At 37.3% G+C, this 25,305-nt stretch overlaps 2 protein-coding genes across 7 annotated transcripts in view; one reads left to right on the top strand and one right to left on the bottom strand.

Annotated features, from left to right (window-relative positions):
• Positions 1 to 1,546: 1,546 nt before the first annotated feature.
• LOC6037290 lies at positions 1,547 to 2,676 on the bottom strand. Its single transcript, XM_038264708.1, has 3 exons — positions 1,963 to 2,676; positions 1,726 to 1,902; positions 1,547 to 1,667 (listed from the first exon to the last, which is right to left on the bottom strand). The coding sequence occupies exon 1, from the start codon at positions 2,670 to 2,672 to the stop codon at positions 2,061 to 2,063; it is 612 nt and encodes a 203-aa protein (XP_038120636.1). The 5' UTR covers positions 2,673 to 2,676; the 3' UTR covers positions 1,547 to 1,667; positions 1,726 to 1,902; positions 1,963 to 2,060.
• Positions 2,677 to 8,646: 5,970 nt separating this feature from the next.
• LOC6037287 (voltage-dependent calcium channel subunit alpha-2/delta-3) overlaps positions 8,647 to 25,305 on the top strand; it is a 33,789-nt gene continuing 17,130 nt past the window's right edge. For 3 of the 6 annotated variants that reach the window (XM_038260925.1, XM_038260926.1, XM_038260927.1), the window contains exons 1-13: positions 8,647 to 9,140; positions 9,222 to 9,303; positions 9,476 to 9,580; positions 10,911 to 11,178; positions 11,251 to 12,092; positions 12,149 to 12,289; positions 18,160 to 18,243; positions 18,640 to 18,696; positions 19,819 to 19,899; positions 20,208 to 20,282; positions 24,759 to 24,863; positions 24,931 to 25,002; positions 25,065 to 25,267. In XM_038260925.1, the coding sequence (XP_038116853.1) occupies positions 9,031 to 9,140; positions 9,222 to 9,303; positions 9,476 to 9,580; positions 10,911 to 11,178; positions 11,251 to 12,092; positions 12,149 to 12,289; positions 18,160 to 18,243; positions 18,640 to 18,696; positions 19,819 to 19,899; positions 20,208 to 20,282; positions 24,759 to 24,863; positions 24,931 to 25,002; positions 25,065 to 25,267 (2,225 nt within the window). In that variant the 5' untranslated portion in view covers positions 8,647 to 9,030. The remainder of the gene's footprint in view (positions 9,141 to 9,221; positions 9,304 to 9,475; positions 9,581 to 10,910; positions 11,179 to 11,250; positions 12,093 to 12,148; positions 12,290 to 18,159; positions 18,244 to 18,639; positions 18,697 to 19,818; positions 19,900 to 20,207; positions 20,283 to 24,758; positions 24,864 to 24,930; positions 25,003 to 25,064; positions 25,268 to 25,305) is intronic. The other 3 variants (XM_038260930.1, XM_038260928.1, XM_038260931.1) reach the window with 3 other exon arrangements.

Raw genomic sequence — 25,305 nt, forward strand, 5'->3', positions numbered from 1 at the left:
CATAGGTGGCGACACGCGTCTTTTAGCTTTGCTGCAAATTCTCTATAACAAGTGTGTTCAACGTATGTTTAACAATTTTTATCGATTTTTGACAGACTTTCTTGCCAAAAGTTCAAATTACTATCTTTTACTAAGATTTACAATTTTCTCATTGTAAAATCAAACAAATATTGGAAAATTATACCTAAACTGTTGGAAATAATTTTTCTCATCGAATCCAGCATATGTTTTGTAAAATGTTGTATCTGAAGGAAAAAACACATTTTCAAAAATCGATAGGTTTACGATGTTCATAGGTGGCGACATGTGTCTTTTAATTTTGCTGCAAATTCTCGATATTTGAGGTTAAAATTTTTATAATAATAAAGCAGATTGTTTTCTGATAAACAATAGCGTTCAAATTGAGACATATTGCCTGAGTAGATCTAGCAGTTCTTCACGATTTCGCAATTTGTTGGATTTTGTTTTTTTTAATTTTTCTAATCTATATCCAAAGGCAATTATTCATCATTCGTTTTCCAGATGGTCATACGAAAAGGGTATGTAAATGTATGAAATACTGTAGGGAAGGGATTTTCTGATCGATTTGGTGTCTGTTGCCGATGGGCCCCCGTAAAGCTTTTTAAATTTATTGCCTTCCAGTTAAGGAATCTACTATAATCATGAATGGAGCACTTGTAGATATTTTACTTATGAACAACTTTGTTGAACATTGTTTTGTTCTAAACTGAATACTGTTGAATTTAGAGCGTAAGCAAAAACCCCTCGCCATCGCGAGTGAGGGACGCCGATGATGGCATTTTTTGACCATGTTTACTAGGGTGTAACAAAATGGGTCATTTTTGCGGACATTTCAGGGCATGATCCCCTACGTGTACTGAACCCGAATCCCAAATATGAGCTTGATTGATTGCGACAGGACCTGGCACTTTGACTTTGAAGTTTAAATCTAGAGTTTTTTTTTTAAAAAGGTCCTATAAAATATTGTCTTTCATATGTTTAAAAAACTCTAGAAATTGGAATTAACCCGTAAAATCGGTGCAACTTGTGAAAAAATGCATCAAATATTAAGAATGTTACATGATTTATAACACTACCGCTAAAAACTTCAACTTTTCCTTTATTCTCTCCTGGCAGCACTTGCAGAAGAGCTTGAAGAAAAAGTTGAAGTTTTCATCGGAAGCGTTCAAAAATCTGTAACATTATTTATAGTGACGAATCATTTAACACTATTGGGCAAAGTTTTCCCTGGAACACGGACTATAAGATCACGAGATTTTTTTAAACATGTTTTTTTTAATTTTACGGGTTAAATCTCATTTAAATTTCAAAGTCAACGCGCCAGGTCCTGTCGCAACCAATCAAGCTCATATTTGGGATTCGGATTCAGGACACATAGGACCTTGAAATGTCCACAAAATTCACCATTTTGTTACATCCTAACATACATCGAAGTATGCGGAGTGTATGTTTACACCCTACACAGAATATTTTTTAAACAAGCCAAATCACAACCAGCCAGTATGTTTTATTTTTGTAACTTGTAATTATTCATAATCCAAAAGATTGGCAATGATTCCAAAACGATTTCCAATTTTAGAAAGGAACTCAGTTCCATGCTTCACCAGTTTGGGCAGCACTGTGGAGTAGTGCTCGTTAAACACGACCTAAAGAGTTAAATTCATGTTACCTTCTAAGACAAAATTCTGTAACGAAACTTCTCACCATAAACACAAACATGACCACTACCGGAAAGATCAGCTTTACCACGGTGCCCACGACCCACGCAATCACGTACCAAAACGCAATGGCTGAAACGACGAAGATCATACAGCAAAACAGATCGTCCAAAGTTTGAAAGTGGCGCATCGCGAGTTTCCCGAGGGTAGCCCTTATAGTGGTCTGAGGATGGAGTTTATTTTCAGGATTGTTTAATGATTCCAGTTGGAGCTAGCAACTTACAGCCATTGTTTCTCCTTCCATTTTATTTGAATTTGGTTAAGTTACAATTTAGAGTAATCACGTAAAATTTAGAACGTCTGTCAAACGACTGCCCACACTCAAGGCCCACTAGATTCCTTGGTCTTCTTGGGTCGTGAGTTGAGCTGTATTATGAAGCACAACACCATGCGGTCCCCAACCTTCCCAGTTGACTTGACCTCCCAGTAGGTGTTTCCGGAACCCGGCAAGAACCGCGTCGTGTCGTCCTCCACTATCTGGTCCTTAACCACGTAGGTTCCCTTCCGGAACGGGCACTGCGCCTTCGGTGAGATGTTGCTCATGTACCGGCCATAGATGGCGTCGGTGGCGGCCAGCATGTTGCAAACGTCCGTGTTGGCAATGTTGCTCAGGAAGGGCCGGCAGTTGGCCGAGGCACTGAAGCTGTCGCACTTTTTGACGGTGGCCGAAGCTGTCCACCCGTTTGGAAAGTCCTCGTGGAAGATAACTTCACCGTTGACGGAGTAATGAGTGCGGTTGTACGGTGCTACCTGGAAGTCGGGCATGTAGATCGAAAGGTTCTTGTGGCCAAGGCACTGGCCAATCCGGTGCACCACGAGGCGCTTCTTGACGCCCATGCCTAAACCGTCGCCTTTGAGGACATCCAGGAAGTCAGCGGCGAGAATCGACTGGAGCGAGATCAGTAGGAGAACTGTGATCAGTGTACGGTTCATGGCTTCAAACTGGAGCATTAATGCTGGTCACTCGACTTAAAACATTGGTTAGGCGTGATTCAAAGTGATTATATTCATTTAAATACCGTGAATAATTGTAGTTACTCCAATTAAACCAATAAGCGTTTAACTACAAATATTGCGTTTTCTTGATCATTTCCTCCCAGTTAAAAACGCTGAGATCAACTGCTATGCAAAATATTATGTGGTTGTTATGAGAGGCTTGCAGCACGATTTTCCAATCGTTTGATACATGTGGAGATAAATACCTGAAAATATATTGTGCATTCATTATCACTTTCAGTTAATTGAACCTGACCCTTATTTGTCCCCAAATAAAAGCTAGCAAACCAGAAATGACCTCACCGAAACACTTCATTGTCCATAACGACATCGTTGAATCGGTACACTCCCTTCCGGAACGGACACTTGAACACCGGACTCGACCGGTTCAGGAACGTATCAAACACATCGTCCATGGAGTTCAACACTTGGCAAACATCCCCGAAAGCGACCTTCGAAGTAAATGGTTGACACTTCCCCAACTCACTGCACTGTTCGATCCAAACTAGTCCCGAGATCCCGACACCTTCGGAGTAAGCCTCGTGAAACCGAATGATTCCGCTGACCACGTAGTGGTCGTGTTCAGCTGGACGATTCTGGCATCCGGAACGAAGATCGGCAGCTTTTCCAACCCTTTGCATTGGCCAATTCGGTTCAGAAAGAGGGCACTCCGGTGACTGTCGTCGTCGGCGCCCAATCCGGTTCGGATTCCGTGCAAATGAGCGCCGTGGGTTAGGTGAGGTTGGAAAATGATCAAAACTAGCGTTGGTAGCGACGCGATCATCGTTGTTATGGTTTGTTCTGGTTAGTGCAGATGAGGTTGGAAATTGTGATCATCATTTTTTCGACGTTGAGTCATTTATGTGTAATTGTTGAGGCTAATGAGTTTTTAAATACAGGTCAGATCGATTTTCTGAAGATCGTTTTTGGAACAATTAAATTGTAACAAATTTTGCGTAATAAAACCCAAACAAAATTATATTTAACAAGTAGTTATTTCTCTTAATCTAAAATCCTTTTTTTCTACTCATAAGTCATAAATCATAAGGGAGCGTTCTTTTATTACATAACGCAGTAGGGGGGGAGGGGAAAATTTTGTTACGAGGGGGGGGAGGGGGTCTAAAAGTCCGATTTTTCGCGTTACGTAATAAAAGAACGCTCCCTAAGAGAATCTCTCTGAGATTTCGGTTATTCGTTTTTTTTGTATTTTTTTAATCTGGCTGAAAGTTTGTTGGTGCCTTCGGTATGCCCAAAGAAGCCATTTTGCATCATTAGTTTGTCCATATAATTTTCCATACAAATTTGGAAGCTGTCCATACAAAAATGATACAAGAAAATTCAAAAATCTGTATCTTTTGAAGAAAATTTGATCGATTTGGTGTCTTCGGCAAAGTTGTTGGATAAGGACTACACTAAAAAAATGATACACGGTAAAAAAAATGTGATTTTTTAACACTGGAACGCCCAACGCATGTCCAACTTACACGGACGCCCAAGCCTCCCAAAAAAGTTGGAACGGTAACTTCAACTCGCTGGTTCTCAGGCATAACTCAACCAATCGGGACGATTCTTGTTTCCAGTAATTTGTAAGAATGTCTAGATGATCCTAGAACTTTGCAGAACTTAATTTGATTAAATCTGTAATTTCTGCGACCGAAAACATCGTTCCACCTTTTTTCAAAATGACTGCCTCCGCGGAATTTTTGGCGAATTTTTTTTTGTACGCGAAAAAAAAAAGTTGGAACGATGTTTTTAATCGCAAAAATTACAGATTTGATCAAATTAAGTTCTGCAAAGTTCTAGAATCATCTAGACATCCTAACAAATCACTGGAAAGAAGAATCATCTTGATTGGTTGAGTTATGCCCGAGATCCATTGAGTTGAAGTTACCGTTCCAACTTTTTTGGAGCCTTGGGCGTTGGAATGTTAATTAAGTTTTTGTCACTAAAACATGGTCAATCAAAATTCCTTTAAAAGAAACAGATTTTTGAATTTTTTTATATGATTTTTGCATGGACAGCTGCCAAATTTGTATGGAAAATTATTTGGACAAACTAATGATGCAAAATGGATTCTTTGGGCATACCGAAGGCATCAGAAAAGTTTCAGCCAGATTGAAAAATACAAAAATTAAAATTAATAAAAAGACCGATTTCGTAGAGAATTGCTCATAAGTCATGAGTCATAAATCATTAGCCATAAGTAATAAGTTTTTGTTTTGTTTTTTTCTTTTGTTTTTGAGAGGCCATTGAAAATAGGTACATTTTAAAGAGAATTCTAAAATTAAAATTATAAAAATAAAATTAAAATTAAGAAATTTACTGAGTTTTTATAACTGGGTATTTTTACGCCCACGTCATAGAGATTGTCCTTCTTTTCAAAAGATTTAAAGATTTTTTAAAAGAAAGAAAATTCATAGAGATTCTCTTCTTTTTAAGATTTGATGTTTTGAATATATCAAAATTTAATGATTTGAAGATCTAATAAACCAAAATGTAAAGAAAATCTCTGAGTTTTACTAGTAAATCTCATAAAAATTAACATTTAAAAAACGACAGCAGCAAATATTGCATGTATGACAAAAGGTCGAATGGACAAACGATCGAATGCCACAAGGTCGAATGGACAAATAGTTGAATGTACAAAAGGTCGAAAGTGGACAAAACGTCGAAAGGACAAAAGGTCGAATTAAAAAAACATTTGACAAAACAAAGCTTTTGATGTGAGCCTAAATACACAAATATTGAAAAGCAGCTATGGAAAGGTGTTTTGAATGTTTTTCTTTAATTTTACTTTTATATTCTTACAAATGTAGAGGTCTTCTGGTTGTTTTTTTAAAAATAAAATGAAAAACACGTTACTTAATCCACCTTTAGGTGGTTGGTGCCTTCCACTCATATTTTTATCAAAATATCTGAGATCCGGCCTCAAGAAAAGTTCATTAAAAACACTGAAGTACTTATAACTTTTGATAGGGTTGCCAGATCTTCAATCTTTTGGGCTTGTTGGAAAGGTCTTTCAAATACCTTTCTAACAATTTATAGCATAACGGGTTTTCTTACAAAAACCACCCTTTTTACAAAAGTTTTTTGTTTAGCATAACTTTTGAAGTACTTTTCTAAACTTCATAGGGTCTTGTGGGACCTCAAGATGGATCGAATAAGACCAAAACGGTCCAAATCGGTTCAGCCGGTGCGGAGATAATCGTGTGCATATTTTTTGGTTTACGGACTTACAGACATACACACGCACAGACATTTGCTCAGAATTTGATTCTGAGTCGATAGGTATTCGTGAAGGTGGGTCTACGAGGTCAAAAAATGAAGTCCATTTTTCATGTGATTTTATAGCCTTTCCTCATTGAGGTGAGGAAGGCAAAAAAACCCAAAAATATGTTAGGAGTCGGACTTTTTTTGGCAGAACTGCTCATGTTTGAAAGAATGGAAAAACTCACAAAAATATTTTGACGAACAAGATAAGGTTGTTTTCAAAAATAAAAATAGGGGAAGGTGGGGCAAGACGACCATATGGGGCAAGAGAGCGATTGTACCTCTCGTACGGTCGTAATTTTTACAATTTTGATTATTTCGAGTATGAGGAACTGTTGCTAGCAATACAATTAGCTGATTCTACTACCTACCACTTAATCGCCAAAATGACGTAAACGCCACGGGGCATAAGATTTAATTAAGTTTTTTTTTAAAACCTTTGTTTTCTTATAATATTTGGAAAGTACAAAATAAGGCTTAGGGTTCGCTTTAAGGCTCATTTTATCAAAATGCTTTTTTTCCTAAATCAGTAGTATCCCTACCAATGACTTGCACCTATTATAATGTATGATTTAACTTTTGGTTATTTTTGTAGAGAGCTTTTAAAAAATCTTGTCCAGATGGGGCAAGTGTACCACATGGATTTTTAGTATGGAAAAAATACGAATTCCTGCAACAACATATTTTATTGGGAAATAAATACATAAAAGTACTTAAAAACTGATGAACAATTGTTAAAAAAAATTCCATACAAAATATAGTGATATCATGATTTTTTTTTTAATTGGTAAAATATTATTATTTAATTTAAAAATGAAAGAAACGTTTCAAATACATTCTAATCTGATATATCTAAGTGATAACAGTTCAATTGTTAGCAAATTAACTTGTTGTTTCATTCATTGTTCCTCTTGCCCCAACGGGTTGTTCGTCTTGCCCCACTAGTTGAATAGAACGTACGTAAAATGAAAATTTTTAAAATCAATTTTTTACATTGAAAAACAGGATTTTTTTTAAAACTTGTTCTATAAAAGTCTTAGTCAAGACCTGGAATAAAATGAACCTTTTTTTAAAAAAAAAAGGAACTGCTCATGTTTGAAATAATGGAAAAACTCACCAAAATATTATGACAATCAATAAAAGGTTGTTTTTAAAAATAAATCAAAAACATGAAAAATATTTTAGAAGTCGAACTTTTTTTTGGAAGAACTGCTCATGTTTGAAAGAATGGAAATCTTCTCAAAAAATGGGTTGGAAGTTATTCTGTTTATTTGAAAAAAAAAGATCATTAAAAGGACGGATAAACCAAGGATACACTCACACAAAAATCAGATTTTTGTGAGAAAATATTTTATTCAGGAGTTTTTAGAAGTATATAATAATAATTATTTGTTTCATTTTTTCACATTCGAATGTTTTTCGACCTTTTGGCATTCGACCTTTTGTCCATTCGACATTATGTCTTTCGACCTTTTGTCGCACATTCCCAAATATTGTACAGTAACGAAGCTAATAACAGCTGTCCTAATTCATCCATGTGCCCCAATTTGCCCCAGATGACGGTACTTTGGCATTATATGAATTCTGAAAAGGGGTAATGATGAGAAAATAGTTTTTAGGAACATGCAATAATTATAGGCTTGTTTGGTTAGTTTTTATTTTTTTTTTCAAGCCAAACCTTGCAATATTACGAATCATTGGAAAGGCAATAAGACAAGTTTTCTTTTTGTCCAAAAATCAAACCATGGACTCAGAAAAAAAAAAGTTTTTGGAAGGTTGCTGAACACGACACTTTGAGGGTTTCTATTATCATCGATCTTTATGAAACTTTTTTTCTTTTCATAAAGCTGATTAATGATAAAATCTGAGGTTTTGAAGAATTTGATCAGTTTTTTGAGTAAAGTTTAAAAAAGACGCGGTTCCGAAATTTTGACAGATATTTCAAACTCGTGCTAAACATCGAATAAATGATTTTTAATATAATTCTCAACTATAACATTTTCAAAAATAAATGTGTGTTTCATAAGTTTATAGGATCTTTTTCTTCTCTAGAAATGATTAGTATGAATTTAATAAATTTAAAACTCTTCGCGGATCTTTGAATAACTCGGAGCGTTTGGTATGTCCACGACTCCTTCCTCCCCTGTTGATTCTATGAAATGTGGTACCGAATCTTTGAAAAATACAACCAAACCGGTATTTATTAAAACATTTTATTAAATGTACCCCTCTCCTCATGTGGCCAACGATCCCACAAATTCGAACCGTTGAGAAATCCCTCACAAAGCAACAGGTTTTCCACGAGAGTCCCCAAGGTGTTTACAAACAACCAGTCGTCCGAAAATGGCGCTTGTTTATGGATAGTGCACCTCCTTATCCCCCCCCAACCAGGGGCGCATGCCCCAACTTCCGGCCCCCTCACTCGCCACCGGACTGCTTGTAAACAAACCGCGTTCTGCATGGAGCCCGCGGCGCACGTGGCACCAAAGACGCACGTGCTCGACACGGCACATGTGTTGCGTTTGTTTACATGCCGTGGACATGCTCTGGCACGGTGGGCTCCGGTGCGCAGGACTGACCGAAAATGGCAAATTCTTTTATCTGACAGGTTCCTGGGACTGTCACAGGCCTGGTGGAACTTCTTTTTTTTTTTGGGGAAGAAAAGCGCTGGCAAGTTGAGTGAAAAAATGGACGCCATTGTTGAGGCTGGCGACGAGTTGTGAGTGAAAATTGGTCAAAATGGCGAAATTCTGGCGTGGCGGTTGTTAAAAGTAACGGGAAACGGAAGTTACGCACGCTGGACGGTAGGCGGTGGCCAATTTGACAGGAGCTGGGGGATTTTGGGCGAATTTTCGGCTAGTTGCTTCCCAGAGGGGTTGTGGTCGAGATTTTTCCACTTGCCAGGGACGAGCGAGGACGGAAGTTGATTTTCGCTGGATGACGTCCGGCACTGTCCGGAACCAGCAGCAGATTAGGACAGGACCGAAGAAAAGGGTCGTGAAAGACGACGACGGTGGCCACAACCATGTACATACGGAATAGTTCGGGTTTCATCGCTTTTTCCGTTCTGTTAATTTTCGCAATCTCGCTTACCCGTAGTGCAGATGAGCCAACAACAACAATCAAGTACAGCATGTAAGTCTGTGTGTCACCTTCTTCTTGTTTTTCTTCGCCTTGTTCCCCAATGACCTAATTACGGAACTTCCCGTTTTGCAGTGTCCAGGGCTGGGCGGAAAAGCTGGGTGCGGAACTAGCATCCCTAGGAGATTTTATAACTAGAAGAAAGGACGTAGAAGATGTGAGTTTAAACCCCTTCGAAAAACCTCGTCCTTGACGCGGGGTTCTCCAGCAAGAATGACACATCACATTATCGATTTTTCTTCCTCTTTCATGGCATAATGGCGTAACCCCACAAACACAAATCATCCCAAAAAATCAAATGCGGACCCGAAATCTCCCCCTAAAAACAGAGTTTTAAACAAGCACAAGTAGTTAGCAAAAATGGGCAGAAAATTGTGGAAGAAATGGCCAAGGACCTCAAGTACATGATGGATGCCAAAGTGAGCGCCGTCAAGGTAAGTGCGGACCAGAAAGGGGGGGAAATCGCTTTCACTTTTTTGGAGGATTATCGATTATTTTTGCTCGCGGTTGGATTCTTTTTGTTCGCGTGGTAGCGCTTCTTGAGAAAAAAAAAGCAACGAACCTCTATGCGACGACATGTACAGGAACCGTTTTGCTTAAAGTTTGCGAAATTATGCATGCCGTGTGGCGCAACATTAGGTAGAATATGGGAGGCATTTTGTGTGGAGACGTGTGACCCGATTTGAAGAGGTGTTTATAGATAATGCAGTGGGTTTAAGGGCGAATTGTGACTAAAGCCAAAGCGAACGTGTTCGGAATAATTCTTGGGAAATTTTTATTCAGATTCGCCTTTTTTAAATACTTGACGGAATAACTCAAAAATAAAAAAAATTAAACTCGGCAATCCGTTATTAGCTAAATCTGATAAAAAAGACAAAAAAACATTGATATATTTAGTACATTGAAGCAAATAACCATTCATTGAAGCAGGTTATAACTTGATATTGAATCACTCGTTGAAATTAGTGAGTCACCATGCGCATCCATGAAATAGTCAGCAATCAAACTTTTCGGTGGAGGCGCATGGTAGATTATTATTTGAGTAACATTATATAGGCGATCAAACGTCAGAATTACCCACCACGCTGAAACTTGGGGTGATGTTTACATTATATCCTAAAGAGAGCAAATCGGTTTGAAATTTGAAATTGATTTATTTTATCGTCAAAACGAAATTTGTTAAACATTATATCATTTTAAGGTAAGAAATGAAGAGCTTAATTGATACAAACAAAAATATGTTTGTGATGGCCGATTTTACCTGTGCATTATTTGATTCAAAATTAGAAAATTTTAAAATCCACCAAAACATAATTAATTAGTTGAGAAAGTAAGTTATTTAAGTGGACTTATGTTTTTTTAAAGTCACTTTTACCATAAAAGCAAAACTCTGTCTCAAAAATTTAAATTGGATTGATTTTCAAAATTATCAATCTAACCTCAGTCTCGCGTTTTCAATCCGGATCTCACAATTTTCAATGAAAATGGTATCTAAGCAAAAAATTCAAAAAGTCAATCGATAATACTTTTTATTTCTTACCTCCTGTTTAATTTATTTTAATCCAAAACAGTTTTCATAAAAAAAAATCATAAAAAAATAGTTTTCACTCTCCTTTGCACTTATTGCGCAAAAACGCAAACGTAACCTTCCAACAAAGTTCTCCTACATAAATAAAGCTTAAACGCATTATAGCAAATATTAAAAGAAAATACAGTTGTTTAGATTTTGTAACATAATTTAATGCCGATTCCTTCCCCTGCCAGCGCATCATGGACACCGCCGAGAACACGGCCATCTCGTACGACGAGGAACCGGTGAACCAAAGCTTCCAGTACTACAACGCGAAGGAGATGATCGAACCGGGCGAGATCATCACCACGCCGATCCCGATGATCGACGAGGACCCGGCGGACATTACGACCCCGATCCCGCCGAAGGAGATCGTGCTGACCAAGAAGAAGCACTTCTTCAACGAGGCGGTCAACACGTCGGTCAGCTCGGTGCACGTGCCCACCAATGTGTACGATCGGGGTGGGTATTCTGCGTTTGTGCTTTTTGGGAGGTGGAATGGTTTCGACTGATTTTTTTTCGTGATCTTTCCAGCGACCGAGGTGATCCGGGCGATCAAGTGGTCCGAAGCGTTGGACTCGATCTTCTACAACAACTACATCGGCGATCCGACGCTCACGTGGCAGTACTTTGGCAGCTCGACCGGCTTTCTGCGGCAGTTTCCCGCGACCAAGTGGGAAGAGGATCCAGTCGATCTGTACGACTGTCGGCTGCGCTCGTGGTACATCGAGGCGGCCAACAGTCCGAAAGATGTTATTATCCTAGTAGACAGCTCCGGTTCCATGACCGGCCAGCGGAAAGACATAGCCAAGCACGTCGTGTCCAACATCTTGGACACTCTCGGACCGAACGATTACGTGAATATTTTTTCGTTTTCCGAAGAAGTGACCGAAGTTGTTGAATGCTTCAGTGAGACGCTGGTGCAAGCAAACATGGGTAATATCCGTGAGCTGAAGCTGGGAATGGATCACATCAAGACGACTGAGATCGCGAACGTGTCGGCCGCGTTGACCAAAGCGTTCGAGCTGCTGGAAACGTTCCGGGAGAGTCGCAACGGAGCACGCTGCAACCAGGCGATCATGCTGGTCTCGGACGGCGTTCCGTACAGCTTCGACGAGATCTTCTCCGAGTACAACTGGAAGGAGCTCCCGTTTATTCCGGTGCGCGTGTTCACCTACCTGATCGGTCGCGAAGTGGCCGACGTGAAAGAGATCAAGGAAATGGCCTGCAAGAACCAGGGCTACTACGTACACCTGAGCACCCTGGCGGAGGTGCGCGAAGAAGTCCTCAACTACATACCGGTCATAGCGAGACCGCTGGTGCTGAACAAACGTGAGCATCCGGTGGTGTGGTCCGAGGTTTACGCGGATGTTGAGGTAGGCACTTGCTTTCTTTATCTTCCATGGTGATGCAAATGTTAGTTTTTTTTAAGGATCCCAAAATGACGGACTGGCTGTGGGAGATCAAGGAGCGGGCCGAGCAAAAGGAGCGCTTCATTGACTATCGGAAGAATCGGGTAATTTTCTTCTCGCCGGAGGAACAGCACCGCCGCATGATCATGAAGCAGCGAATGGTGAGTAGATATTACATCTAGAAATTTTTAAAATTGGTGTCAGTAAACGCTTAAGTTACGTCGAAGTATGTTGATTTAGGATTCCTGAACATGCTCCAATCGACGAATAAACCGTCAACTTTCCACTTTTTCGAAGTTTTTTTTTTATTTTTGCCGTATCCAGGAGGTTGTTTTGAGCAACCTCTTATCATTGTATTTGGCCATTATCTGAAGTTAAGCAGTCAAAATAAATTGCTTATTACGCAGGAAGTAATAAATAGATTACTGCGATGCACATTTTTTTGTGCTGCTGCGAAAATCGGTTTCTGGAAATTTAGAATAACGTAATCAATTAAAGCCCTATAAAGGGCAGTTTTATTGTCAGCTGTTCAAATTTCCTTTCAAAAACATTCCCGCATCTTGGTAACTTTCGAGTGATGAAGGAAAGTCATTTGATTTCACCTCGATTTCTATTTCAGCTCCACTTGCCATTTCCGTTCTCTTAGTTCGATAGGACGTTAATTATGAGGGGGGAAATTTGGACCAGACATTCTAAGTTCTTTGACATACTGGTCATGTGTAACATAACCACCTGCACCTTTTTTATATCTCGTGACGGAAGGGCGGTAGGACCCCTTCCATTTTTGAACATGCGAAAAAAGAGGTGTTTTTCAATAATTTGCAGCCTGAAACGGTGATGAGATAGAAATTTGTTGTCAAAGGGACTTTTATGTAAAATTAGACGCCCAATTTGATGGCGTACTCAGAATTCCGAAAAAACGTATTTTTCATCGAAAAAACACTAAAAAAGTTTGGAAAATTCTCCCATTTTCCGTTACTCGACTGTAAAAAAAATTGGAACATGTCATTTTATGGGAAATTTAATGTACTTTTCGAATCTACATTGGGGAAGGGTCTTTTTTCAATTAGAATACAATTTTTCATTTTAAAATTTCGTGTTTTTTCTAACTTTGCAGGGTTATTTTTTAGAGTGCAACAATGTTCTACAAAGTTGTAGAACAGACAATTACAAAAATGTTAATATATAGACATAAGGGGTTTGCTTATAAACATCACGAGTTATCGCGATTTTACGAAAAAAAAGTTTTGAAAAAGTTGGTCGTCATCGATCATGGCCGTTCATGGTCACCCGTGACAGACACGGACGACGAAACAAAGAGAAACGCAAAAAGTAACTTTTCAAAACTTTTTTCGTAAAATCGCGATAACTCGTGATGTTTATAAGCAAACCCCTTATGTCTATATATACATTTTTTTTTGTAATTGTCTGCTCTACAACCACAGAGTAATCCAGAGAGAACAGTCCAAACAAAAGCAGTCAAATTTTGTGGCTCCGTTACTTGTAAACCCTTTGGAAAGGTAGCGGCTTTCAGCGTTATGTTTTGAGCGTTACGGGGTTGATGAAGAAAAATGTTCATCATAGTAAACTCAGGATTTTTCAGATTTTGTTTTGTTTTGACAAGTGCCATGTTTTGATGACTGATTTGTGATTTTGTTCCTTTCAAGTTTTATGTTTTTTTTAAGGAGCTTGGGAAGCAGTTAAAATCCAGTTTATGCCTGAAGTGTCCCTCAGGCGTGCCCTCAGGACTATCCAAATGATTCGGCGGTGGGACGAAAACTATGCTTCCTTGCGGGTATTTGTTTCGCTATCTGAAATTGCCGCCCGTGGATCAGGCAAATTCTTATTGCCTACCCAAGGGAGGTTGCCCAACGTCCAGGGGATCCATAAGCGCAATCTGACGAAGTTTATCCTACTCGAAGTCCTATTGAGGTTTTATGAGTACTCCATACAAATATATGTATTTGTGAAGGAAAATGAATGTGTTAGCAAAGAAAAGGGAGGGAAGACAGGGGGGGGGGGTCTTTGAACCTTACAGCATTTTTTTTTTTGGGATTCTTCACTCACAAACGCATGCCATGTACTCTTCGCAGTTTTTATTAAACATAGGAAAAAAGAGGAAAACCTGACATAGGTTAGTCATAGTCCCAAGATTAAGACTACAAATGAAAATTAAACATAGAAATAAGAAGATTCCATCTACTTATCTAATTTTTCTAGTACACTGAAAGAAAGGCACATAGTAATGTCACATGTTTTACACATGAATCTGCCCCATTCGACTTCGCATGTGAATGTCATGTGTAAATCACATAGAAATTTTTCATTGCGGAACCGGTAAATTCAAGTGAAATTCTCATCGAAATGAAATGAAAAACACGTGAGATTCACATGTAATCACACATGATTATCACATGAAATTAGGGTCAAAGGAAAAGCATGCTGAATAGAGATATCCAAGCGCGAGAGTGTGTTAGTTTGTAACAAAATTTACACGCAGACATAGGCAAATCGAGTAGAATAATTCGTCTGTCAAAATCAGCTGTGTCCTTTGTTATACCGCGAGCACGTGGTAAACAGCTGGTTTTTACAGACGATTGATCTACTCGATTTGCCTATGTCTGCGTAAAAAAAGTGTAAACAAAATCAGCTGCTTGGAATTCAGCCAATCACAATCGTTCAAAACAAAAACAATACTTCAAATACAAATACTAACACAGAATGATGGTGTGCGTGAGAGAAACCGTGGAGATCTCTATTACCGCGTTTACACTTCGAGTATCTCACGTGAAAAAACATTTGAATTTGCTATGTCAGTTTCTTTCAGTGTAGTATATTACGTCGTTTCCCAAAAACTGTCCTGAGAAATTGTTATGACCAAGCCACAAATGCTACGAAAACTGTCCCAAACAATTTCGCACAATTTTTACTTTAAAGAAAGCTTAGTTTTCAGAAAATTCCACTGGAATTCCGTTGGAATGAACTTGGTCAGTTCGAGCCACAGCGTTGCCAGCATGAAACTTCCAACAAAAGTATTTTTTTTGGCGGAACTTGGCCCACAAGTGAGAGGAGGTGGTTCCTAGACAGTTGGTCCTTTTCCAAAACATCCACCAAACATTGGATATACCAGATGTGGTCCGCGATAGTCGTCAGAAAATCCACATTGTTGATTGAGAGATTGTGAAAATTTTTGACAGCTAAATTTAGAACCTGGTTGCTGCGAAAACAATGTAACGCTTTAAACGTCATCTTTCTCGGAGACAATCAACAGTGTTGCTGAAGGGGGGATGTACCACGATGTACCGCGTAACGCAACCATAAATTAAATGCCAGTGCTCCCTCTGGGTTACTCTGTGCTACAACTTTGTAGAACATTGTTACACTCTAAAAAATAACCCTGCAAAGTTATAAAAAACACGACATTTTAAAATGAAAATTTTTATTCTAAATGAAAAAATGACCCTTCTGGGTCAATGTAGATTCGAAAAGAACATTAAATTTCCCATAAAATTACATGTTCCATAATTTTTTACAGTCGAGTAACGGAAAATGGGAGAATTTTTAAAACGTTTTTAGTGTTTTTTTTCGATGAAACATACGTTTTTTCGGAATTCTGAGTACGCCATCAAATCGGGCGTCTAATTTTACATAAAAGTCCCTTTGACTCCAAATTTCTATCTCATCACCGTTTCAGGCTGCAAATTATTGAAAACAAATCTTTTTTCACATGTTAAAAAATGGAAGGGGTCGTACCGCCCCTCCGTCACGAGATATAAAAAAAAACGGACCTCGGATTCGTGATCAGGGACAAAAGTTACCCCTTAGGACTCGCAAATCGAAGAGGGGTCGGGGCAACTTTTCCCGATTTCGTGTGAGTTGGTAGAGAATTACCCAGGTTGAATATTACCTCTATTTTTGAGTAATATTAATTACTAATTGTTGAAAATTGTGAACCTGATCAATATTCATCAAAAACTGATGAGAATTCATCATTTTCTGGGGTAAAATTAATCAATTTTTTTTACACATAATCTGTCACCATTTCCTGATGAATATTACCATCATTTTTTCTGTGAATGGAACAATTAATATTCAAATTGTAAAAACAATGCTTAATTTACCTTAAAGTGATTGGTGCCTTCCTCAGTACCTAAGATCCGGCCTCTGAAAAGTGTATAAATAACACTTAAGTGTTTGTAACTCTTGATAGGGTTGTCAGATCTTCAATGTCTTGTACTCGTTAGAAAGGCCTTTTCAATACACAGCAAAAAAAATATGGTAATATTCATCAGGAAATGGTGACAGATTTTGTGTCGAAAAAAATATTTAATCAGGAATTGGTGAATATTCATTAGTTTTTGATGAATATTCATCAGATTCACATTTTTACACATTTTTTTTGTAATATTACTCAAAAAACAAGGGATATTCAACCTACCAAATTATCAACCTTCCAAAATTCAACTTTTTTTTGCTGTGTACCTTCTAAAAATAAAATTATAACATTACAGGTTTGCTTAAAAAAACACCCTTTTTACAATCTTGTCAAATTTATTTAAAATCGTTTTTAAGCAAAACATAATGGTATAAAAAATGACCTAAAGGACCTGAAGACGAATCTAAAAACACAGATCCGGACAAAATCGGTCAAGTCAGTTCCGAGAAAAGTGAGTGAGAAAAAAAACTATACGTTCATCCACACGCACAGACTTTTGCTCAGAATTTGATTCTGAGTCGAAAGTATACGTGAAGGTGGGTCTAGGAGGTTAAATTAGGAAGTTCATTTTTCAAATGATTTTATAGCCTTTCCTCAGTAATGTGAGGAAGGCAAAAATACGTAGAGGTATAATCTGGGACACTACAAAAATTACTGCATACTTCTTTTTACCTAAAATATAGAAAATTTCTGTAAAAAATACAGAAAAAGTTGATCCCCTGAAAATGACATTTTTAAAACATTGTCGATGTCACATAGGGGAAGTAAACCCATTTTAAACCTAATAACTGCCCATAATTGAAAATTCGGCTATTATGCCAAATCAAGTATTCCGAGAAAAACGCGTTTTAGTGTTTGTCACAAAATCTCCGTCAAGGCAATTTCCCATAAGAGTGGCATATTAGCCGTTTGGTTTTTCACATCGGCAGCCAAGTCTAAACACTATTTCAGTGAAATTCAAGTTCCAGAAGATGCGTTGGAACATCATCTACCACCTGGTGCTAATATCTCGTTTTTGCCAAAAGGGGATATTAGCCGTTTTTTCAATGGTGGGCAGATAAGCAGTCGTGTTATTCTTTTTCTGTTACAAGCATTTAAACAAATATTTTCCAAATGTATTCTAATCAGACGAGAATGCATTGGGCCACGCCCATTTTTCTATTTTCAGCTTAGTTTTTCGTTACTTCCAGCGCTCTTTTGGGTCTGCTTAGTGCTGCCAATTGTAATGAAATTTTAAGCGAACACTCACGAAAAGTGGGCCACTCCAACAGGTGCTGCTGGTGGTGTTGGTGGCCACCCTTTGTTCTTTATTTGCCTCCGCTTTTCGCTCGGTTTTTTAGTCTCTGATTGGAATGGGTCGGCAAAAGTCAAACGTCGAAAGACTTGGCGCGTTTGATTTTTTTATGGCGCTTGCTAATTATTTACAGATTTCGGGATTATTTTTCAAGTGAGTGACTAACCAATGTTCAAAAGGACATGTTGCCGGTGGTTGGAAACAATTTTATATCTTAAGCGCTTTGAAAACGTTAGCGCAAGTGAAAAGATATTGATGGCGACTTTTGTTAAGCAGTTAAGCTCTCATCTTGTGGATGTGTGTGCCAACAAAATAATGAGAAATGGTCCCACAAAATAGAAATTATGATCAAAAGTGCATTCAATTTGATCTTTTTGGCCAGTGAATAGCATGAATTTGCGTGCGGGGTTAGGTTGTATAGGGGTAAATTTCAGGATTGTTACGAAAAAGTCGAAAAAAATCCGCTCTCTTTTTTTTATTTAGCCGCACCATCTTACACTTGTTTTTTTTTCTAATTACAGAACCAGGACCCATACTCCAACACCCAAAAATACAACTTTATGACGACAGTGTCGATGCCCGTGTTTGACCGTCGAGAAAACGCTGTAAGTATGCCTCTGTCGACCCGATTTCCTTACTCTCTTTGCAGGACCCGTCCGAGCCAATCCGAGGTAATCTCTCATGTTTCCAAAATGCAACTCAACAATCTTTCTCACCATGAACCAGTCGAAGACAACGCTACTATCCTTTCTCTACAAGCAGCAACGAATACCAAACATAACTCTCATCAAACCTTTGATTTCATGCTTGTTTCTCTTTTTCTCAACTTTTTTTTGTTTCGTTCGTTGTACTGAAACTTCTTCAACAACAAAACCACAAATCTTCCTGTACAAAAAAACAAACTACTACTCTCGACCAACCAACTATGCCTGTACCTCTTGTCTCTGTACACCAAATCAAACCAAACCCCAACAAATATCAATCAATCTCAAAACACTAAGAACATCACCGAAGACATCCTTATCAATGAGGCGTACTGGGTTAGGATCACACGTGAGGTACTTAAAATAAGCCAAACAAACAACTGAGGATTTGTAGCCAAGTATATATCTTTTTTGATTCGGAAGCCAGTGTTTTAGGGCGCCAGTTTTTTTTCTGATTAACATATTACCAATATTTAACCACCTAGCGAAACGGTTTTACTTAGACATTTGGAATCCAGTCAGATGATTTGAAAAAAAAAGTCAAAATTTCCAAAAAATACCCTAAAACCACTTGTTCGTAGACAAGAAATTTCGGTTTCGAGTTTTACGTCGGTACTGATTAGCAGATCGCCCCAGAATATTACACGTTGAATTTGATTGGTAGTGTTTGACTCGTGCGTGTGCTGCTAGTGTTCAACAGTTCATAGAAAAAGGTTAAACTACATTTTGGTTCTGTAGGGAAAGTGCGCCACAGTTTTGCTAGTATCTCGTTTATTGCCAGAGAGTGCGTTTCATATTACAACTATATAATCCATTTTCGAAAAGGGTGATTGATAAGTACCCCAAATTAGGGTTGAACTAAGCCTTGGGCGTCTTTGGCGTAATTCATGTTACTTATCAATCGACCTACGTTTCAATCGGTAGAGTATTATAATCAATAGGTTTACCCTCCAAAAGCGTAAAACCCTCACCCAAAACCAGTTTTCAACTTAGTTTCAACTTAGTCCATAAAATTCTACGTACAAAGAATAGAGTTTTAGATCAGTCCAAGTAAAGAGTATTTTTTCAACCCCATTTTTCCCAGCAAGTAGATAGAAACGAAACTATTCGTTTGAAACTCCCAAAGTTTATGTTCAACTAAACTCCAAAACGTCACATCGTCGAGAAGGAACCTACAAAACAAAACAGTGTTTGCAACTGTGACAAAACAACGTACATCAACATAACCATTTTCCTCCACATTTTAGTTTGCCTGCCGTAGTTCATACATTTATTAGCAAATTTTCACCTAGCCCTTCAACCTTTTGCATTAGTTTGGGATGGATTTTGTTTCGATTCGAGTTTTAGCATTTTCATTTTCCGTAGCCACCGTTTCTCATCATATAACCAAACTGCTAGCCATTGATTAGACTCATTTTGAAAAATAAAACAATTACACTTTTGATTAGACTAACATTGTTGCTTCGTGCTCCACAGACCAGGGTGGCGAACATTCTCGGCGTGGCCGGTGCCGACGTGCCCATCTCGGAGATTAAAAAGTATCTCAAGCCTCATTTGGTGAGTTATTTTTTGTGTTATTTTGTGTAGTGGAAACGCATTGTTGCACCACCACACGAAAAAAAAGTCAATTCTCGAAATCGTGAGTTGTGTTCATGAATTTGAGATCTACAAAGGATTATATTCAAGTTTATAGTGCAAATGCACCATACTCATCAATAATTTCCCTCAATTTCTCAAATTCATGAACACAATTCACGCTTACGGGAACTGTTTTTTTTGTCTGTGCATGCGTCTACGTAAAAAGTTAATTTTGCTACTTACATTCAGAAAACAATTACCAACTAATTTCGAAATTTTTGTTTTAGCTCGGTGTCAACGGATACGCCTTCATCGTTACGAATAACGGCTACATTCTAACGCACCCCGATTTCCGTCCAGTTGTAAGTATTACCGTAAAAAAACAAAATAGCGAATAAAGCAATCCAATCAACAGAATTGAATTGGAAACTTGCTATACCATGCTCATTCCCTTATTTCGCTACCCCCACAATAACGCATCGTTGCTTAAGAAAGATGAGACCGAAATTTACAATTAAAAAAAAACTTCTTCATTTGGAAGGTAGCTAATCCAACCATATTCAGAAAGGTGGTTTAAAAGGTGCTATTTATCCAGATTTTTAACAACCAGGATTTTTTTAATTCCAATTAAGTCTCATCAGATAATTAGATCGTTGCAAGATCATCAAACTGCATGGGTCGATGATTTTACTTATTTTAATATTTTTTTTTGTTTTTTGCAAAATTGGTAACTTTGTCAATAGAATTTTTGACAACTTGTATCATTGTTCAAAAGATGTTTTTTTTTGTTTTTTTTCAAGCAATATCTACAACTTTACTCTGCCGATATTATTGCAATAAAATCGTTTCTTATTAGATATTTTGAAAATCAATGACTGCAAAACATCTGGACTACTAAAAATTGCGTTTTCAAAACACTTTTATCATTTAAATGTTGAAACCGACGCTTGTGTAGACACCCCCCCCCACATCAACCCCTCCCCCCTTCACTTTGGCCAGAGTCGAGGGACATAAACTTCGAAAAATATTTACAGCGGCCTAAATTGACCTTGAATGGCATTTGCAGTGAATGTGGTTAATTTTACACGATATCTTGAACGTTTTTACAGATGAAAATAGCATTTTTAACTTCCTTTCATTTCAAAGAGCAATTTACAGAAGAAAAAAAGTAGCACTTCTAGAGCTTTTTCTTTTGAGAAGGTCCAATAAATAAAATTTTGATTCTTTGCTTTTAAGTGTTTTTGAATACTCAAAACAAAAACAAAATTTTGTTTATTGAACCTTAACAAAAAACTCCATAATTCAACTTTTTGCTACAGTCTTTTTAACTATGCACAATAGATTCCCCAAAAAAAAAAAAAAAATATGTGAAAAGCTTACTGTTGGCGCATTTTTGTTCAAACCCTTTTTGCGTGGCAGGCCTAATTTGTGTTTTGTAACCTTTTCGGTCCAAAATAGAAGCTAGCAATGAGTTGATACCCTGTTGATGTGCCGCCATGTCTTCCAACCATGTCAAAATTTCTTGAAATATGTGAGCAATTCTCTGAGATTTCGGTCATTCGATTTTTTTTTGTATTTTTTAATCCGGCTGAAACTTTTTTGGTGTCTTCGGTATGCCCAAAGAAGCCATTTTGCATCATTAGTTTGTCCATATAATTTTCCATACAAATTTGGCAGCTGTCCATACAAAAATGATATATGAAAATTCAAAAATCTGTATCTTTTGAAGGGATTTTTTGATCGATTTGGTGTCTTCGTTAAGTTGTAGGTATGGATATGGACTACCTCAAAAAAATGTTACACGGTAAAAAAAAAATTTGGTGATTTTTTATTTAACTTTTTATCTCTAAAAATTGATTTGATCATTATTTTTAATTTTTTTCATTTTTTGATATGTTTTAGAGGACATCAAATGCCAACTTTTCAGAAATTTCCAGGTCATGCAAAAAATCTTTCACCGAGTTATTAATTTTTTTATCAATACTGATTTTTTCAAAAAATTAAAATATTGGTCGCAAAAATTTTTCAACTTCATTTTTGATGCTAAACCAAATTTGCAATCAAAAAAAATATTTTGATAAAGTACACCGTTTTCAAGTTAAGGCCATTTGTAAGTAACTTTTTTCAAAATAGTCGCAGTTTTTCATTTTTTTTTTAAAGCGCACATGTTTGCCCAATTTAGAAAAAAAAATTTTTTTTTTGAGAAGCTGAAAAAATTCTCTTTATTTTGCTTTTTGAACTTTGTTGATACAACCCTCACTTGCTGAGATATTGCCATGCAAAGGTTTAAAAACATGAAAATTGATGTTTTCTAAGTCTCACCCAAACAACCCACCATTTTCTAACGTCGATATCTCGGCAACTAATGGTCCGATTTACAATGTTAAAATATGAAACATTCGTGAAATTTTCCGATCTCTTCGAAAACAATATTTTCAAAAAAATTAAATCAAGACTAACATTTCAAAAGGGTCAAATATTCAATATTACGCCCTTTTAAAATGTTAGTCTCTTTTTTAAAATTTTTTTTTCGAACAGATCGGAAAGTTTTATGAATGTTTCATATTTTAACATTGTAAATTGGACCATTAGTTGCTGCAAGTGCTCAAAAGATGCTATGTTTTTGTCTTCTTTTTTTCTGAGAAGTCTTTAGCAATACCGTAAACTGGGGTGACTTTGATAGCCCGGGGTGACATTGATAGAAATTTGATTTGGCCACTTTTTTTGATACATCCAATATAACAGTCACATTTTTGCATATATGTTCGATAATAAGCTTTCCCTTAATGCTTACATACTAAAAATTCTCAAAAATGTTTAAATATTAATTTGACGGGCATTTGAAAAACCTATCAAAGTCACCCCAGTTTACGGTACCTTAAACTTTACTCTGTAAGAAAAAAAAATCCGTTCTCAATATACAGTTATTTGAATACCTATGTGTACAACCTTTTTGTATGGACAGCTACCAAAATTATATGGAAATGTGTATGAACGAATTATAATGCAAAAAAATCCAATAGATTTGCTTACTTTTGGAAGAATATTGTTATTTATTGTGCTTTTCTAAGCCGAAGCTTCCATTTTTGTATGAAAACGATGCCCTAATCTGTCTAAATCCATCCCAAGTTATTTTATCTAGCCCAAGCAGGCCTGCAAAATGTTTCCAACCCAGCGTACACATGAAGCAAACCAAAATGTCAGTTCACTGTAAGCCTACTGTGTCCGTTCAACCACTGCCGCCTGACTCGTGCCGGTCGGCTGCTGGAGAATGAGCTACAATCACTCAATTCGTGTCGTATGACTGACTCGTAAAATCCTCTCTAAACACTATTTTGACTATTTTTTAACAATTGAATGGTTCTAGACTGTGGAAAACACTTAAAGCAACCATAAATTATATTCAAAATTACATTTCCACGCATAAATACAAACTTTTTGAGTAAAAACTTATTTCTATATGTGTATGCGTGCAACGTCAAATGAGCGTTGGTCGACTACTGCCTCGCATTGCAGCTGCTCAGTGAGCTAGAGCACTCACGACTGAGTCGGGTTTGTTTATGTCACGGTTTTGCGGTTCAGTGAATGGATCTGAAAAAATCGTGTATGCGTCGCCGAATTTCGCGTCAGGACCCCTGACATTTTCAGCTCTGAGCCCGAGTCTATTTATATATTTTTTTAGCTGGATTTTACATAGGCAGACGCAAATATTATTTTAAAGCTTAAAATCCCTAGTTTCACCAATTCAATGAAAAAAGTATTGTAAGGCGCATTATGCATCAAAAAGTTGCTTTACAATGATTAATTCAAAAAATCTATAATTTAAGGATTTTTTCCGCGTTGAATTAGTATTTGCAAGACGTTTCCAATGAGTCTAAGTTATATCCCGAGCAGGTGGAAATAACCGGAAAAGTTCAAGTTATGTTATTGTCAGAAGGTCAGAACTTGTTATTAAAACATCCGGGTGTTTAATAACACAAAATAATAACAGAGATTTGTTAAAAAAATAACTCATTCTGTTATCAAAAATTATGAGAAGAAAAATCCTATAACAGAGAATAAAATGTTCCCGATAATTCAATTTGGTTTTTCTAAGATATGTTTTTTTTTTTCAATAGTAAATAACTGATTTTGATACTGTTTGCATATTACTAGTTTATTATAAAATTTTAATATTGTTGCTTGGTTCCAATTCAATATTACTTATTTTCAACTGATGGATGAAATCAGTAAACATTGGCTGACAGCTGAAAAATTTTGTTCAACATCTGAAAAATTTAAAATTTTACAGAGACCATGCAAAATATTCAAGTGAGCAAATAATCAAAATGTTTGAAAGTTCTAGCAATATATAAAAAAGTAATTAAATATTTCGTTATGCAAAACATTTTCGATCAAACTTTTGGTAACTTTGGAGGGTAATTAAAAGAATCAAGATTCAGATTTTTCACTTAAAAAAAAATGTGTAAAGACCACATTTTATGGCCATAATAATGTCCATGACCAAATTGGTCAACATTTTCCCATAGTTCTGGTCATATTTAGCAAAATAATTATGAAACTGTAGTGATATTTATATTTCAAAATATGTTTTCGAATGGTCTGTCAGAATTGGGCTCTCTGAAGCCGTTCTAATCGTCAATGCTAAATTAAGTTCAATTCCGGATAAAAAGCTCAAATTTCAAGAACTAAAGCTAAGGAATCATTATGAGATACCAAGCGCCTCCATGGAAGCTTCTTCTCTTAGAGTCAATTGATGGAGGCGCTTGGTTCCTTAGAATGGCTCCATACCCTATCAGCCGTGTTAGTAATATTTTTGTTTGCTTCCAACGTTCCAGTTCCAAGACATTTTGAAACCAGCCTACAATACGGTCGATATGATAGAGGTTGAGCTGACCGACGACGACCGTGGACCACGCGACTTCAATCCTGCCTTATTGCATGTAAGTTTGATCCTACTTTGAGCTCTCAACGGAACTAATATTTTTTAAAACTTTGTGTTTCCAACAGATACGAGAATCTATAATAAATCAGTCCACCGGGGCAAAGTGGGTGCACGTGAAGTATCATTTCGACGAAATGGTGAGTAATTTTGTAAATGTTATAATGATTTAAAAAAAAAAATTAAATTGCCTTTTCCACAGAAACGCGTCTCGCGCACCAGGCGCCAGTACTACTGGACGCCAATCAAGAACACCCCGTTCACTCTGGTGGTGACCTATCCGGAAACGTACGGCGTTAACCGGTTGCAGATCCGCACGGAGGACGAAATCCACCGGATCCACGCCAAATCCGGCAACGTGGCCAGTTTCTTCACCGGTATCAACTGGCGGATCCATCCGGATTGGTGCGTGTCTTTGGCTGCATACCTTCGGGCGTTTCGAC

The sequence above is a fragment of the Culex quinquefasciatus genome, chromosome 3 (genome assembly GCF_015732765.1).
Source record: "Culex quinquefasciatus strain JHB chromosome 3, VPISU_Cqui_1.0_pri_paternal, whole genome shotgun sequence".
Classification (NCBI taxonomy): Eukaryota; Metazoa; Arthropoda; class Insecta; order Diptera; family Culicidae; genus Culex; species Culex quinquefasciatus.